Source organism: Panthera uncia (assembly GCF_023721935.1).
Source record: "Panthera uncia isolate 11264 chromosome C1 unlocalized genomic scaffold, Puncia_PCG_1.0 HiC_scaffold_4, whole genome shotgun sequence".
NCBI classification, from domain to species: Eukaryota; Metazoa; Chordata; class Mammalia; order Carnivora; family Felidae; genus Panthera; species Panthera uncia.
The window spans coordinates 66,739,637-66,755,475 of NW_026057585.1; the positions used below are offsets into that span (position 1 = coordinate 66,739,637).

At 46.8% G+C, this 15,839-nt stretch overlaps 1 protein-coding gene across 11 annotated transcripts in view; it reads left to right on the forward strand.

Annotated features, from left to right (window-relative positions):
* BEND5 (BEN domain containing 5) overlaps positions 1 to 15,839 on the forward strand; it is a 1,448,520-nt gene that overhangs the window by 1,219,961 nt on the left and 212,720 nt on the right. For 8 of the 11 annotated variants that reach the window (XR_007455035.1, XM_049618593.1, XM_049618590.1 and 5 more), the window contains 2 exons: positions 7,126 to 7,274; positions 13,077 to 13,290. The exons of the other annotated variants lie outside the window; for them this stretch is intronic. Coding sequence is in view for 7 of the 8 variants with exons in the window: in XM_049618593.1 (XP_049474550.1) it covers positions 7,126 to 7,274; positions 13,077 to 13,290 (363 nt within the window). In the remaining variant the exon portion in view is untranslated. The remainder of the gene's footprint in view (positions 1 to 7,125; positions 7,275 to 13,076; positions 13,291 to 15,839) is intronic. 11 annotated transcript variants of the gene reach the window in all.

Genomic DNA, 15,839 nt, shown 5'->3' on the forward strand with positions numbered 1-15,839 from the left:
GGGGCAGGGGTACTATAGGTGGCTGGGGAAGGCCCCCAGATGAGGAACTAGTTAGGTTCACCCAAAGGAAGAGGAAGAGAACAGTACCTCAGGCAACAGGACAGCCTGAACAAAAACTTGGCATTAATGAGAGAAGCTGGCTCTCTCAAGTAGGTTCTGTCTGGACCGCACAGTGAAGAGGTAGATAGGAAGGAGTGCATGTCTGGCAGGGCAGACTCATGCTGTTCTGCACATTCCTGCCGTTTGGATGCTTATCTGGGCCCAGATGGTTGGGTGGAGAAGGAAGTGGTAGAACCACAGATGAAGAACCAACCCAGTTTTGACTGCCCCACCAGCTGGCGGAAGATAGGCGCAGAGCTCCTGGGGGGTGAGATGAATCCTGGGGACACTCCCTCATCCTGCCCCCCATGGAGTTCTTCACAGACTGCTCCCCCATGCCCCAGGAAGGTCAGAGATGAACTGAGGGTCTCACAGAATGGGTATTACGTGACAAGCCTGTGAAATCTGAAAAGTGCAGTTAGCTGAGGAGGTGTAGAGTAGTGGAAAGAGCAGGTCTTTGGAGCTAACAGCCCAGAATTGGAGTACTCACCCCCTGTGCAACTTTTGGCAAATTATTTTACCACTCTGAGCCTCTACAGAGATAATAAGATCTGTTTTTCAGGACTTCCATGAGGATTAAATTCTTTCATTCAACACATGTTCAATGACTGATGTGCGCCAGAGACATTGTACTGGGTGCTGGGGAGATAGCAGTGAGCCAAGGTCCATGGCTGACCTTGGAGTTGCCATCTAGCTAGGGGGATATGAAACAAATAATTACTTGACATCAGTGTGAAAAATACTGCAGAGATTTTTTTTAAAAAGAGATTTTGGCATAAGGCATATAACAAAGAAGACGTTCAGTAGGCGTTGGTCAGGTTCGCAGAGATAAGCAAATAAGTCATTTAAAATAGGCATCTGCAGTTCCTCAGAGTGGGACCCCCATGACTGGGAACCTGGGCCCTCTCCTGCCATGCCTTGCTGAGTTTCTGCCCCATGGTGAGGGGATGCTCACAGGTCCTTCCCAGCTCTGCTGCTCTGTGGTTCTGACTCCCAAGGAGGAGACCCCACTGTAGGGACATCCATGTGAGCTGCAGGGACTTGCCAATCTGGTATTGAAGGCTCTACCAGCTTCTCCTGCCTCTGCCCAGCAAAGCCTGCTCCAACCCTCACTCACAGAAGGCATTGGGAAAATCAGGAGTGAGGGGGAGAAGGACCCAAAGAGCCACTGTTTACTGTGATCCCATCCCCTGCCTGACTGCCCCTCCACCTTCCCCAGACCTCGTCACACATCAGTGCTCCAGCCAGAGCTCACCTCTTCCCTGAAGCTTCCCAGGGTCACCAAGTCAGTAGTGACCTTTCCCTCCCCAGACTGGTGGACTTGTGCAGATCGTTAGGCTGCCAACTTCCTGGCTGGTCAGGGAGCCTTGATTATGTGCCACTTGCCTTCACTGGATGGGGATAACTCCTTGCCCAGCCCTTTGCTCCCAATGAGTTCCTGCCCATCCATCCTCCAGACCCCAGCACACAAGTATGTGGCTGTCTTTCTGAAGCCCTCCTAGCATCCTCCAGATGGAGCATCCCTTCCTTTGCTTTTGTTCCCAAGTCTTTATCCTTACCCTTGTCAACCACATGGGTGGTGACCTGTTGCCTGTCTTTTGTCACCACTGGGCTGTGAGCCAATCAGGGCCATCTAGCCTAGTACTGGCACTTAGTAGGTGCTTAGTAGATTCTCACTGAAGGAATGAGACCAGATATGTCCCCACCGTCACTGGAAGCATAAATATGGGGCAAAAAAACCCAGATGTGTAGTGACAATAGCAGGTGAAAGTGGCCGATACCTTTCGTGAAAAAAATGATAGGGCCCATAGGGATCCACCTGCCCAGCTCTGGACCATGTCCCCTGCCTCTTTCCAAGGCTCTTGTGCACCTCCTTCACTGTTGCATAGCTCTTCCCATGCTTAGTCTTTAAACAGAGTGGAATCCTCTTTCTTCTACCCAATCCAGTGTACCTCTGTGCCACAGTAGGTGTTCCAAATGCATGTAAGAATTTTGACTTGATTGACTTTGCATTTAGGAAGAAACTGGAATCATACCTGTAGCAGAGACACTTCCTGTTCACTGGCAGAAGTAAATGGAAGGATTAAATATGTTTTAAGAAAAGTCTAATATTTTTAGCCCATCTGTTACTCAGAAATGGTATTTACTGTTCAAACATATACACATATTTTGAAGAAATGGATGACTTCTGAACCTCCTGGAAGTCACACAAGCATTAACTTTTTAGAAAGTTTTCAAGAAGAACAGCATTAGTCTAATTTAAGCCAGACAAAACCAGAAAGATATAATTTCATTTATTCGTTGTGCCAATGTTTATCAAGCCGCTTTCTCTGTGCCATGATTCCCATTTTATGGAAGAGGCCCCTGGGGCTTAAAGAGGTCAAATAAATAACAGAACCTGGACTTGCACCTGGTTTTCTAACTAAATCCAGTGCTTGTCTGTCAAATCACAGCTATTTGTATGCAAAGAAATGGAGTTTCACATGTAAAATTCTCAACTTCTCCAGAATTGGGGCATGCTGTATTTTCTCTGGGTCCCCAGTGCCTTACAGGGCCCAGATCTGGGTATGCGTTCAGGGATTGCATACTGAATGGGTTCCTGAATGACTGAATGAAAAGACAAGTACTACCTTTTATGCTTTTGTAAAAGCTTCCCTTACCCAGCTGAGAGGCTTCTCTTCATGGAAGGTGTATTTTCCCCAAAATAAACCTGAAGTAGATCAAAAGGCCTTTTTTTTTCTTTTTAATTCCTACTCTTCCCACAAAGTGAAAAAAGTTCCTTTGTTACTTAAAATATCTGCACCAGATCGTACAATGCTGTCTCTTAGCACAAGTGCTTATTATTGTGGCTAATTTGGTCACATGTGTTTGAAGGAGAACAATGCCTCAGAAATTTTTAAAAGCAAAACAGCAATCTGAGGCATTTGTTGTAATGAGATGTAAATTGCCAACATCGGTAGTAGAACCGACTAAAATTTGCAATGAAATGTTTTTCTCCCCCCTCCCTTAAATTAAAAGCACTAGAGGCCCTCCCTCTTCTCCCCAAAGAAATCATATGCTTTTTTTTTGTTCCTTTTCTCTTGGATTCTGTAATACGGAACACCCTGCTTTACTCCCGGATTCATTCTTTTGTTTATCTGCCATTTCCTGATCCTCTGTTTTGTGCCTGCCTCGGTGCTGGACTCTTCCAGAGGCATTATCAGCTTGCATGGTGGCTATTGGTAATCCACATTTTGCAGGTAGGAAAGCTGAGGCACAGAGAGGTGAGGTGATTTGTCTGAGGTTATGCAGCTGTGATTTACCCCCAGTTCCCTTGAGGAACCCCTTCCAAGATGTGCCTTTGGCTGGTCTGCCCTCCGGGCTGAGGCTGAGGAGCCAGGTACCTTCTGTGTACAGTACTGAAGACGGGGCAGCTGCAGAGACAGTACTGACACCTGGCAGCCTCCGGATGCTCCACGGTGCTGACGGACAATGGGAGGAAATAGTTTTCCCTGGGAGCCAGAAGATCCCAGTGCAGCAGTCCCTGAGGAGATCAGCATGAGCCCGAGGGAGCGTGGGTGTGCCGTGGAGTGCCAGGACGGACTCTGTGCACCAAGGCCATGGTTTAGTGGTGGGCTAACTGAAGCACCCGGGAATAACTTGTGTATGAAGGAGGTGGAGCAGGGGTGAGCACTGTTTACCGAGTACCCAGTCCGCACCAGACTCTGGCGTAATCATTTCATATATATGGTCAACTCACTGAATCTTCAGTCTCGCCAGGTCTCTGTTGTCATTGCTTCTTTCAAGTGAGGCCACAGGGCCAGGAAGGTTAAGTAATCATTAATGTGGAAATTACCTGTTGAGGGTAGAACGTGAACCAGACACTGCTGAGCCCTGGTCTCTGAAATAAGAAGACACAGTCCCTGCCTGGCCTCAAGCCTCACCATCTAGTGGGGGGAACATGCCTAGAAACAGCTGAGAGCATCTGATTATATGGGGCGGGGAGTCCACACGGGGACAGAGCTCACCCACCTGAGGAAGCTTACAACTCACCTAAACAGTAAATGGGGAATCCAGAATTTAAACTCCAGGCTCTTTGACTCCAAATTCCAAGCCAACAGGTAGAGAGAATGGCTTTCTCCTTTTGAAGAGATGGAGGAGGTGGCATTTGAGTCAGGCCTTGAGGTCCGGGTGGAGTGCAGCTAGGTGGGCATCTGTGGGGTAGACTGATCTGACAGCAGGAGCGACACAAGCACAGACTGGGAAGCTGGAAGGAATGGTGTATGCGTGGGGAAGGCCAGGCTGGCACTTTGGAGTGGAGTCTGACTGGGAGGTTGGGGTGGGGATGTGGCAAGGAGGCAGCAGAGGATGGAGCCAGAGAAGCATCTCTCAACCCTCGGTCCTCATGTCCCTTATATGTCCCTCTGTAGCCATCGGAATCGTCCATTCTGTCAGCAGTTTCCAATTTCTACTTGACAGACCTAAGTTCTACTTTGTGGGCTGCCAAAAGGTCACAGTAGTTTAAGAACGGCTCCCACCCACCCTAGCCTGTACCCCCAAGCACCTCAACTCGGCAGCAGGATTTTGTTTCAGAACCTTTGCCCTGGCCTGTTTAAGTCCCTGCCCACCCCTCCACCCCCAACTCTCTCCCCTCCTGTCACGAAGAATTTACTGAGAGCCTGCAATGTGCCAGCCAGTGCTCTGGCTGCCAAGACTGCACAGAGAATAAAACTTTGCCCCCAAAGAGCTTCACAGTCTAATGTGGACAACAGATTGGCAGATGATTGCAGACAGAATTTGCTGGAAGTATTTACAAAGTAGAGACTCCCCCTACCTGGTGGTGATCAGAGCAAGGCCTCACAGAGGGGACCCCTAAGCTCCATTCTTGGCAGGCAGATGAGGTGGCATTATGCAAGGCCGAGACTTCCAAGGCATAGAGGCCGGGACAGCATGGCATATGGCCCCTCTGCAGAGGTGAGTATCAGGTGAGAACAAGAATTGAGCACCAGGGGTAGAGAGGAGGCTGGTTGTTCTGGGCCTTATGGAGGCTACAACGTATGACCTAATTTTGAGGGTAACTAGGAAGGAAGGTGCTAAGCAAGGAAGGACACGGTTTCAAGGAGATCTCTTTGGCAGCCATTGTGGAGATGGGTGGGGGAGAACCGGACTAAAGTCAGAGCTGAACTGGAGTCATTCTCTTGTCCAACATCTTCCTCTCCTAGAAGGAGAAAGAGACTTTAGAGTAGGGGCACAATCTTGCCAAAGATGACCTGTGAGCCAGTGGCTACAGGGACCTCATCTTCTCAGCCCATCCCCTTTTCCTGTTGCTGAATGTCAGAGCAGGAAGGGACTTCAGATGCCAACTGGGCCATGCCCTTTAGGGGAAACTGGAGTAATTACCTCTGCCCTGATCTCAGAAAAGATCAAATGCTCCACTTGAGTTTGTATCTCAGAAATTCAACCTGAGATCTCACACAGAGAGAAGAGAGACTTTGGCATCTGCTTCTGAAACTGTAGAAGTATTCATTCATTGTTGTCATTCTTTAATTCATTTAGCAAACATTCAGAGACTAGGTACTCAGTGCCAGGTGCTAGGGGCAAAGAGAAGAGTGGGACCCGGGCCCAGCCCCTACATACATCACACAGTGTTAGGAGATGCCCTCAGCACACTTCTGATGCTGTCTGTCCTTCACTCTGCCAATGTCTGCATCTACAATTCACTCACCTGCGGTCACACAATTAAAACAGCAGAGCCAGGCATAGGACCTAACCTTGCTCTACCATGATGAACCATTTTTTTTTCATCAGCACTCTTTTGCTTCCCAGCCATGTTGCATTCTGCTTTGTACAAGGCTTATGCTTGCATCCTTAGAGACTACAGAGATTCTGTCTTGCAGATGGTAGCTGCCAGCAACTCAGGAATGATATTCTTGTTCTGGGAAGCCCTGTCATGAGGAATTTTAGTAACAAAATCACCAATACCTTCTCTACCACCAGCCAAAGTCTGGGGTGTGGCAGTTGAGCATAGAATTGGAAGCAGATTGTAATTTAGTGTATAAAGAGCTCCTTATCAGGCGATCCACATAGTTAGGATAAGGGAAGATTGGACCATGAAATTCATTGGTTACTTCAGGTATAGGCATAGCCCAGGGGGACCCACTATAGCAGTAGCTAACTCCCAGATCCCAGACAGCTCAAGAAATGTTTGTGTCGGGAACATTTCCAGGGTACTGAGCTCTCCGTTGGCCTTTGGAGTTGCTCTCCTGCAAAAGTTAATCAAGTCATTCAGCCTTATTTACTCACTTTCATCCTGTTTCTCTGCCCTTTGGTAATCAAGACACAATAGGTGATTTAAAAAATAGTCCATCATTTTTAAAAGCTTAATGGAGAAGAAAAAATACTCCCCTTAGAAACCACCACCATTTATCTAGCTTCCTTTCACTGTTTAAACTGCGCGTAATTTGTGTTGATTGCATTAAAATAGAAATCAGGGTAGCTGCTAGATCAGGCAATCAGAAGCTTAATCTGTATTGTATTTTAATTTCTTGGTTGAAATGCTCCTGTCTAGGTAGATACTAGGTCTTAGGGAGAGGGAGGCCTTTGCATTTGTCCCCACTGCTTTCCTAACCTCTGTTCTTAGGCTGTGGCCCGCTCCACTGCAGGCTGCAGAAGTGGGGTTTTAGCAAATACACACTTTGCATATTGCAGCGATTGCCACCCCTTGTGCACCCCAGTCTTAACAGGACCTCTTTTTCTGACCAGGAAGTTGATTCCCCTGCATTTCCATTCAGACAATGACACCCTCAAAGACCACTTCTCATTCATACTTAGAGTCTTGTTCATTCTTGTCTTCCAATTTCCTACCTTTTCCCTTGTGACGTTCATATCTCATATTATTTTCAAGCCTGGGTTTAAGTGTAGTCCAACGGAAAAAATAAACCAGCATATTTATTTTGTGCCACTGTGTGCTGATAGATGCGTAGTTAAAAATATTTGCCTTTTATTGTCCTTGGAGTTCTAGACAGATCTCTTTTCTTAACTGCCTAGGTCCCGCCATTGACTTGGAAAAAGTAAAGTCAGAATGTCTCGAGCCCGAGCCGGAGTTACGGAGCACTTTCAGTGAGGAAGCAAATACGTCGTCCTATTACCCCGCTCCTGCACCTGTCATGGACAAGTATATCCTAGACAATGGCAAGGTAGTGTTTCAAGCTCAATATCCATTCCCTGCAAGTGTTTGTTAGTCAGAGTGACGATGGAGAGTTTGGTGGGAGCTTCCTGAGACACAGCGTGGCCACTTGGCCTCCTGGCCCGGGCCTCAGTAACTATTTCCAGAGTTCTTGTGTTGTAACTAGTGGAGCTAAACTGGGACTTGTTCTTTTTCTCTTCCCTTTTTTTTTTTAAATACTGGGCCAAAGCAAGTATAAAACTAAACTGACGTTTTAAAATAGCTTAGTAGTGAGAAAGATTTAAAAAGGCAGGGTGGTTTGATGAAACTTGTCCTACCCTCCTATAAAAACCAGACACATAAAATTTATAAGGTGTACCAGAAATAAAATCTCTGAATGACAGAGAACAACTCAATATGTATCTGTTCACCATTCGCGAAGTATCTATATGTTCTAAGCCCTGTGCTAGATGCCAAGGATAAACTGGTAAATGAGAAGCGCTCCTTGTCCCTAAGCTGTTTCCAAGCTGTATATTCAAACAGTGGTTAGGCCACAGTCCTAGGACCACATATAACTTCTCAGATTTTCTTGTAAGGCTATTGAAAAAAAAAAGTCATGAAAGAAAACTTAAGCATTATTAATTCTATTAGTACAGGGGTGAAAACTAATGGAATAGCCTTTGGAAGTCTTAAAGTCACGTGTCACAGCAGCTGGGCAGGGAGAAAACGTTCTAACATCCTTCTGATATCCAAATGGATTCATCTTGGAAGAAGTATATTGGAGCCCTTTGTCTAGGCACTGGTCAAATTCAGTTTTAGTGTTATATTTCTGCCACCCTGGCATACAATACAGACATCACCTCTCATTCTCCCCAAAGAATCATCTGTGTCAGTCTGTTTTTCTTGCCTCGTGCTTCAGAAGGTCTCTGTTTATCCAGTATTGTTCCCCAGTGGGCTGATGAGAAAGAAAAGGTTGTTTTATTTGGGTTTGTCCAGATATATCCTTGCAACTGGCCAGATTGAGGCAAAAAGCAAATATTGTCAGCTGAGGAAATGAAACCTGTTAGTCTTTAGGGCTCTCTTGGATATGCTGCCATTCCCTCATCTCCCACTGAGCACTTCCTCCCCTGCAGAGGCAGAACTGATGGGCCAGGTCATCCGCCCATTCTGTCTTGACTTGCTCCAGCCAACAGGCTTTAAAAGTCCGCTTTGCAGGGGAGAGGTGGCATGCCAGAGTGGAAATAGGCAGTCGGGAACACGAATGCTGAGCATAGCTCTGTCTCTGTCCTTTCTGTGTAACTTTGCTTGGGTGGATCTTTCTCTTTGCTGGGCCTCAGTGCCCCGATCTGTGCAAGGAGGGATGGATTCATGCTCTCCATGGGCCTGTAGTCACTCCAGCTGTGTATCTAAGTTGGGTGAATCTTACCCAATTGAAGATAAAGAAAAGAAAGGACCATTCTGTGTTTGTTGATTCCTTTTTAGTGACGACGGCACTGTACGGTGACTAGAGACTTTTTCTTAAAGTAGCTTCCAAGAGAACACTATTTCTCTCTTCCTTTGAAAACTGATGGATAGTTTCTGAGCATTCTGGGGGCCTCTTTTGCAAAGGTATCATTTTTCCATTTCCAGAAAATGGGTATCTCAAACCTCACTTAATGTTTCCCTGGGAGTTGCACAACAAATCTTGAAATTGCCAGTTTTGTTTTTTCATCGGTTGTTGCCAACGTGTTGCTGTAAAACTAACCTGACTTTTGTTTGCAACTAATTTGAAGCTCGACAGAGAAATTTATGAAGGGAGAGGAAAGGAAGTGGACAGACTAGAAATGGATGGCAGTTTCCCAGAGCAACATTCCCTCGTCCTCATTGTTCTTGGCTCTGCTATCCTTTCTGACCCTCTCTTCTCTCTGCCTGCATGAACAAAAGCCTTAATCTCCGCAAAGCCTAGAGCATTAGAATGGGATCCACTTCCTAGTAGGAAACTAGTTTTGTCCTACAAAACATTTCACAAAGCCATTTTTTGATCAAGTCCCATCCTGCCAGATGCCATATTTTTAAAACCTCCCTTGACACATAAGGCTAACATTATGGTCAAATAGTTAACAATGGTTTATGTGTATAATAGGGCTTGCTGCAAAAGTTACTTTCTGATTTTGATAAAGTTCATTGCTTTTCTTTATTTCAAAACCTCATTGAATCCTAGAGCTGCAAAGACTATTAAAGTTTACATAGTCTAATTTATGAATGGCATAGTTGGGGAAGCACATCCAGAGAAGGGCTCCTCTGTAATTATAGAACAGGCTAGAAACAAACCGGTAGGGACTGGAAGGCAGATCTCCTGGTTCCCAGGCCAGTGCTCTTTCCAGTCTATTCTGCTCCATCTCTGAAAACTGGGCATTGTTCCGGGTGACCCTTATTTTGCTGACCTCGGGAGCCCTTGTCCCAACATATACCTGTGATTGGTCTTACCCAGAGCCATTTCTTTCTGTGCTGTAAAACTGGCCTTGTACTCAAGTTCGTGTCAGAAAATATTTTCTTCTCTAAGGAAAAGCAGCTCATCAGAACTGAAAGCCTGTGCCATTAAAACATATTAAATATGCCCTTCTGTTTCTCCTGCTTTGTGTTCAGACTAGTCCTGATCATTTTGAACGGGACCAAAGAGGCAAAGCCTCAATGTGTCCCCATGGAGATGTACTGTGAAGGACTGAATCAGGTGGTGAAGGCTCACAGAAGGCTAGAAATTCAGAGGGGGATAGAACTTAGCTGTGGAGAGTTAAAGAATGTTTCCTGGATTTGGGACTGGGGCTTGGAAGATTAGCAGGCTTAAGAAGACATAGGTGAAGGCATTCATTTCTGGACAGGGGAAAGGCATCAGTGGAGACATAGCTGGGGGGTGGGTTGGGGGTGTGCTGTCCTCCTGACGTTTTATTCATGTTATGTCATATAATCCTCAGAACAGCTCTGTGAGTTAGGTGGTGTTCTGCCTGTTGTCCATCTGAGAAAAGTGAGACTCAGGTAAAGTGACTAGCCGATTGCCACCTAGGGCTGAAGACTCCAGCACCCCCTTTTCTGTTACCACATACTGAAAGTAGAAGGAAATGCGGGAGTTTGCAAGCTTCATCATGATGGCCATAGCAGGAGACTAAAGGCTAGCAAGTTGAATGGAAAGAGGATTCTGGAGGGCCTCTAAAGATGACTGGGGAGGTTAGATTGATGTGATAGGAAAGAGGGAGCCATTCAAGATTCCAGAGTGTTCACACAGAAACACGGAGTTGAAAGACTGTGGAAGTAATCTAGTCAAAGAAGGAAAGCTGTGTTTTAGGGAGACTAATCCGGCAGTGTTTATAGGGTGAGTTGAAGGGAGCAGGGACCAGAGGCAGAAAGGCCAGCCCATGGCTTCTTCTGGTTTCCCTGTCTGCCGTAGTGACCTGCAGTGAGTGCCGGCAGGGGAAGTGGCTGGGCCAGCACAGAGGAAAACTCAAAAAGAAACCTCATGGAATATAGATATGTTAGATAGGCTATGTGTCCACCACGTTGGCACCACCGTGACACTGGCAGCAGCAGAAGGCCTGGGGAACTTGGGCTCTAGAGCCATACAGATTTGGGTCTGAATCTTGACTCCAAAATTTACTGCTGGTATGTCTCACGGAAAGTAATTTAGTCCTTCTGAATCTCTATTCATGTCTGTAAAGTGGGAATAATAACTGCTACCTATTTCCATCTCTTAAGGTCATTATGAGGATTAGATAAATTGAGGGTACGATACCTGGTTCATTATAGGTACTCAAAAAATATTAGTGTCCCCCTTCTCTAGCAGAACATGGGCTAAAATGACTGTCACCTCTCTTTTAAGAATAATAAAAGATTATAGGAAAGCAAGGCCCAGGGTGGAAAAGAGCAGAAATCTTTGAAAAACGAACGCTGTCTTCCATTCTAAGGTTTTCTAATTCTGAATTCAATCTAATTCAAATTCCTTGTTTCCCCCTTATCTCAGGAAGCTTGTGAGGTAGCTTCAGAGTGTCATCAGAGGGAGGTGACTTGGGGCCCAGCAGGGAGCAGCAGGAAACTTGTCCCCAGCATGCCTGATCTGGCACACAGACTGCCCACCTGCGGTTCAGACTGCAGAGGAAAGGCCAGACTTGACCTTGGATCAGTGTTGCCCAGCTGGCCCCGGGCAGCACATCTCACTTCCAGGGTTGCTTATCTTCCTGAGCCATATGAACAGATTTGCGGCACTGAAATTTGCAGCACAGGAAGACCAGGTGGATCTGGTTACCTGATACCAGGCCTGCAGGGATCTGAATGATCTTGTGAGCAAAAGGAAGTGAAGGCAGATGAGGCCAGGTGGATTGGTTACTTGCTGACATCCGTGAGTGGGCTGTGTTGCTGGGCTATTTTGTTTTCCGTTTTGGATGGCTGAAAAACCTCAGTAATTGGTGAAGGAAGAAGTGTTGCTGACTGACCTGTCTTCCCATCTGTGTGTACCTACCTTCTTTTCCAAGCCAGTCTTCAGTAGAAAGATCTTCAGCCATCTTTGAATGGTAGTTCTTGCCAGTCTGCCATCAGTGTGGGTGTGTGTGCGATCTCTCAGGCCAGGACCTCTCCCAAGAGGTCTCCTGACCACATGATGTTTTTGACCTACAGTTCTTTCTGAAGACAAGGACTTTGGGCAGAGCTCTTTCATTACCCTTAGAAAGTTCAGCTCATTAGCAGCTGCCTCCCCTCCTTCTCCACAGAGGCCATTTCCACCCTCCACAGACTCAGGAGAAACACAACATAAATGGCAGTGTCGAAGTCAAAACTCCATTTTTTAATGATTAGCAAATGGTTTTTGAGTTGTTAAAAGAGCCAGAAAAGAGAAAAAATTTGAAAGCCTATAGCTTATTGCTAGATCGTTCTGAGTCGTCTTACATTTACCGACTCTGCCCTGAAACCTTCTGAGACCTTCCCTTCCAGGGAGCGCTAGGCCGTGTTCTGTTCCATCAGAACAGAATCAGACCGAGGACACTGTGGTTGTATTTAATTTATCAAAATCATAGGTGTTCTGAGCCAGAAGGAACTTAGAGATGAAATCCCACTCTCCCAGTTTAGTTCATGGGAAACTGAAGCTAGAGGTAGGAAAGGACTTGCACAAACACACTCCAGTTAATGGTGGAGTCTGGTGGCTGTCCTCCCGGCTCCAACTGGCAGTGGTTTTCAAACTCGGCTGTACATTGGAATTACTTAGGGAACTTTCATCTACCCCTGTACCCAGGTCCCACCCAGAGTAATAATTCAGAATCCCTGGGAATGGGGCCCAGGCACCAGCGATTTTTACAGCTCTAGACGACCCCCGCGTGTGCCACTGTTGGGAACCACTATGCTGGGATTTGTGCCCCAGCATGTTCACAGCAAAGGGAGAGAAGTCTTTCTAAAGTGTAACAGAGAAGGAAGTGAAACGTACACGTTCTGAGATTTGCTTGGGCTCCAAGTGGCCCTGTTATAACATGAGTATGTTTAGAATCCCAACCCTGTAACATAATAGTTGAGTGACTTTTGGCAACTGGCTTCACCTCTCTCAACCCGGGTTTTCCATCGGAAATGAAAATAGTATCCCAACACCTTCCTTCCAGGGTTGCCACAAAGATTTGAGAGAGTGGGTATAATGCACTCGAATAAGGCCTGGTGCATTATAGGGATTCGGTAAATGATTATTATTTCCCTTAAAGATAGTTAACATGATGTTTATGGAATGAACCTCTTATGGGTGTGCAGCAGTGTCTTTTAAAGGAAAAGAAAAGTTTCCAACTGCCAGCCTGTCCGACTACACAGGTGCTTGTGTTCTTATCTCTTTCAGGTCCATCTGGGAAGCGGGATTTGGGTTGATGAGGAGAAATGGCACCAGCTACAAGTAACCCAAGGAGATTCCAAGTACACAAAGAACTTGGCAGTCATGATTTGGGGAACAGATGTTCTGAAGAACAGAAGCGTCACAGGAGTTGCCACAAAAAAAAAGAAAGATGCAGTCCCTAAGCCACCCCTCTCGCCTCACAAACTAAGCATTGTCAGAGGTAGGTCACTGCAGTACAAACGCAATGGCTGAGATGCTGTCCTATACTCTGTGGAATGTACTAGACACAGTTTAGTTCAGCAGACACTGAAGCCTCTCCATGCCAGGCCCCAGGCCGGGCACGGAACACAAGAGCAGGTAGGACCTTGTCCCAGAGGAGCTCATGTTTAACGGGAGATGAGCCGTGGACACAAGCACAGTCCAAGTTGCTAGCATGAGAGAAGGGTAGATGACATGCTGAGAAAGATCTCAGGAGGGAAGGAGACCCCCTAGCTAGAAAATCAAGGAAGGATTCCTGGGGAAGGGGGTCACTGCATGGGCCTCAGAAGCCATGCTCCTGACTACTGGTCTCTAAGTGTCCAGCTGCCATGTTTCAGCAAAGAAAGTAGATTCCATCAACATGTACATTTTGAGCAGACCCCACGCCAGGTTCTGCGACAGACAACATATATGTCAGATAGTTTCAGGTACTGATGAAGGAAGGCAGTGAAGCATCATTACATGTTACGGCAGGACAGAGCGGGCTGTGTTAGGTGTGTTGGAGCAGGCCTGCTTGAGGAGGCTGAGAACTAGGGGTGGAGGAGGCAGCCCTGTGGAGGTCTCAGGGGCGGCAAAACAGGCAGAGTAAAGAGGCACAAAGGCCAGCACACTCCAGGGACGAGGCAGCTCCGGACAGCCACGGAGCCATGAGTGAGGGGAGAGCGAGGTCAGTGAGGTGGGTGAGAGCCATTCTCAAGGGCCAAAAAAGCCACATTAAGCAGCTTGGATCTATTCTATCCATAGGAGAAGGGCAGATTGTGGAGTGACCAAATGGGAGCTCAGTTAGGACACTCGTGCAGTAGTCTCGGATGGAGATGATGGTGCCGTGGACTAAGGTTATAGCAGTGGGAGTAGGAAAAAAAGCCAGATTTAGGGTACGCTTTGGAGGTCAAGGTGGCAGGACTCAGCGAGATTAAGTGATCAGCCAGGTTAGAGCTAGAGAGTTCAAACCCATACCACCCTGGCTCTAGTGTGGGCCTTGTTCTGCTGGAGCAGAGCTGCCTTCCTTGCCTGGCCGACTCATGACTAATTCACTTAAACAGCCACTTATTTTTAGACAGTTGGAGGTAGCCTTTAGTCTGCTTGCTTTCTGAAATAATGGATCTCCATTTGGGAGGTCTCCCTGAGGAAGAGGCCTTCCTGGGGATGTGGCCCTGCCCCACCAAATAGGTGCCCAACCTCTGATTCCACTATACTTGTTGGAATGTGACTCAGCAGGTCCCAGGTGCCTTCCAGTGCCTGACTGGCCCCATCGTCTTGTCGTGGTCTAAAATCATCTGCTGTGTGTCTGCCTCAGGCACTGGTCTGACCTTATCTGATTCATCTCCACATCCTCATTGCCTACCACAGGGAATGGCACACAGTAGGAGCTCAGTAAATGAAGTGTGAACAAATGAAACACTGAGACTGGCAAGCTGATCCCTGGACTGACGCTCGTTGTGATTTCTTGTAAATCAGTTCCCCCCTGTGTCTTAGTTTCCTCAGCTGAAAACTTAACCTCTTAAGAGAACTGAAAGGGCTGCCTAGGATTATAGCTTGGAAATAGTTATGTTCTAAGTATGACAAGAAATTAGCAATCTTTCCTGACAAGCGAGCTGCCTCCATCGAGCCGATGTGACCTTGTGATGATCACACCATTGAAGTTCACTAATGCCCAATACTGCTCAGCTTGCAGGCTCTCTCCCATCCACTCACGGTGCAGGGTGATGGCAAGTAGCAGTAGGAACCCAGTATCAAAAGCCTGGGGTTGAGCCCCAGCTCTGCTTTGGTTTAACTTGGAGTTAACCCTGGTTCCTATACTATATTCACTTTTGTTTCCCCAAGCCTAGCGCAATGCCAGTACCAACCAAGCCCATGTTTGGTGTCTCCATCAATAAAGCCAGGATTGTGGTCTTTGTCCTGGCTACCCTGTGGCCAAAAGAAACATTTTGAATGTTCCTTAAACCCTACTCGGATGATGTCCTGTGCAGCTAACCAGGTCCCCAGTGCTACAGAACAATCTAGAAAACCTCTCAGCTGTGTGGCATTGGGCCATTAGGTCTTCAACCCCCCTGCCAAGTCCCCAAGGTTTCCCTCACGGATCTACTCCCCTATTTTCCAAGCCTTTTTTAAACTTCCTCTGCTTTGCCAAACATGATAGTCCACACCTCTCTTTCCCAGAAGATGGCCTTTTCTCTTCCTTCAGAGAGAAAAGAAAAGGAACTCCCACAGCTTCAAACTGCAGGCTTAACTACAGACCTAACTATACCGTCTGTTCTTCTGCCCCATGTCCCAGAAGAAGAGTTTCCTTCTCTTATTTGGGGCCATCCATTCTCTCTATCTGGATCCCAGCCCACCTGCCTTCCTAAGTACCTTGTTCCTCCAATTATGCTCCTGCCCTCCCACTTCCTTCCCAGCATCATTTAAATAGACTTTGACCACTTGTTTCTTATGAAAACAAACAAAACACTCCCTGGAGGCCACTTCAACCACCTGGTTGCTCCATGTCTCCCTTTTCCTTTTCACATCCAG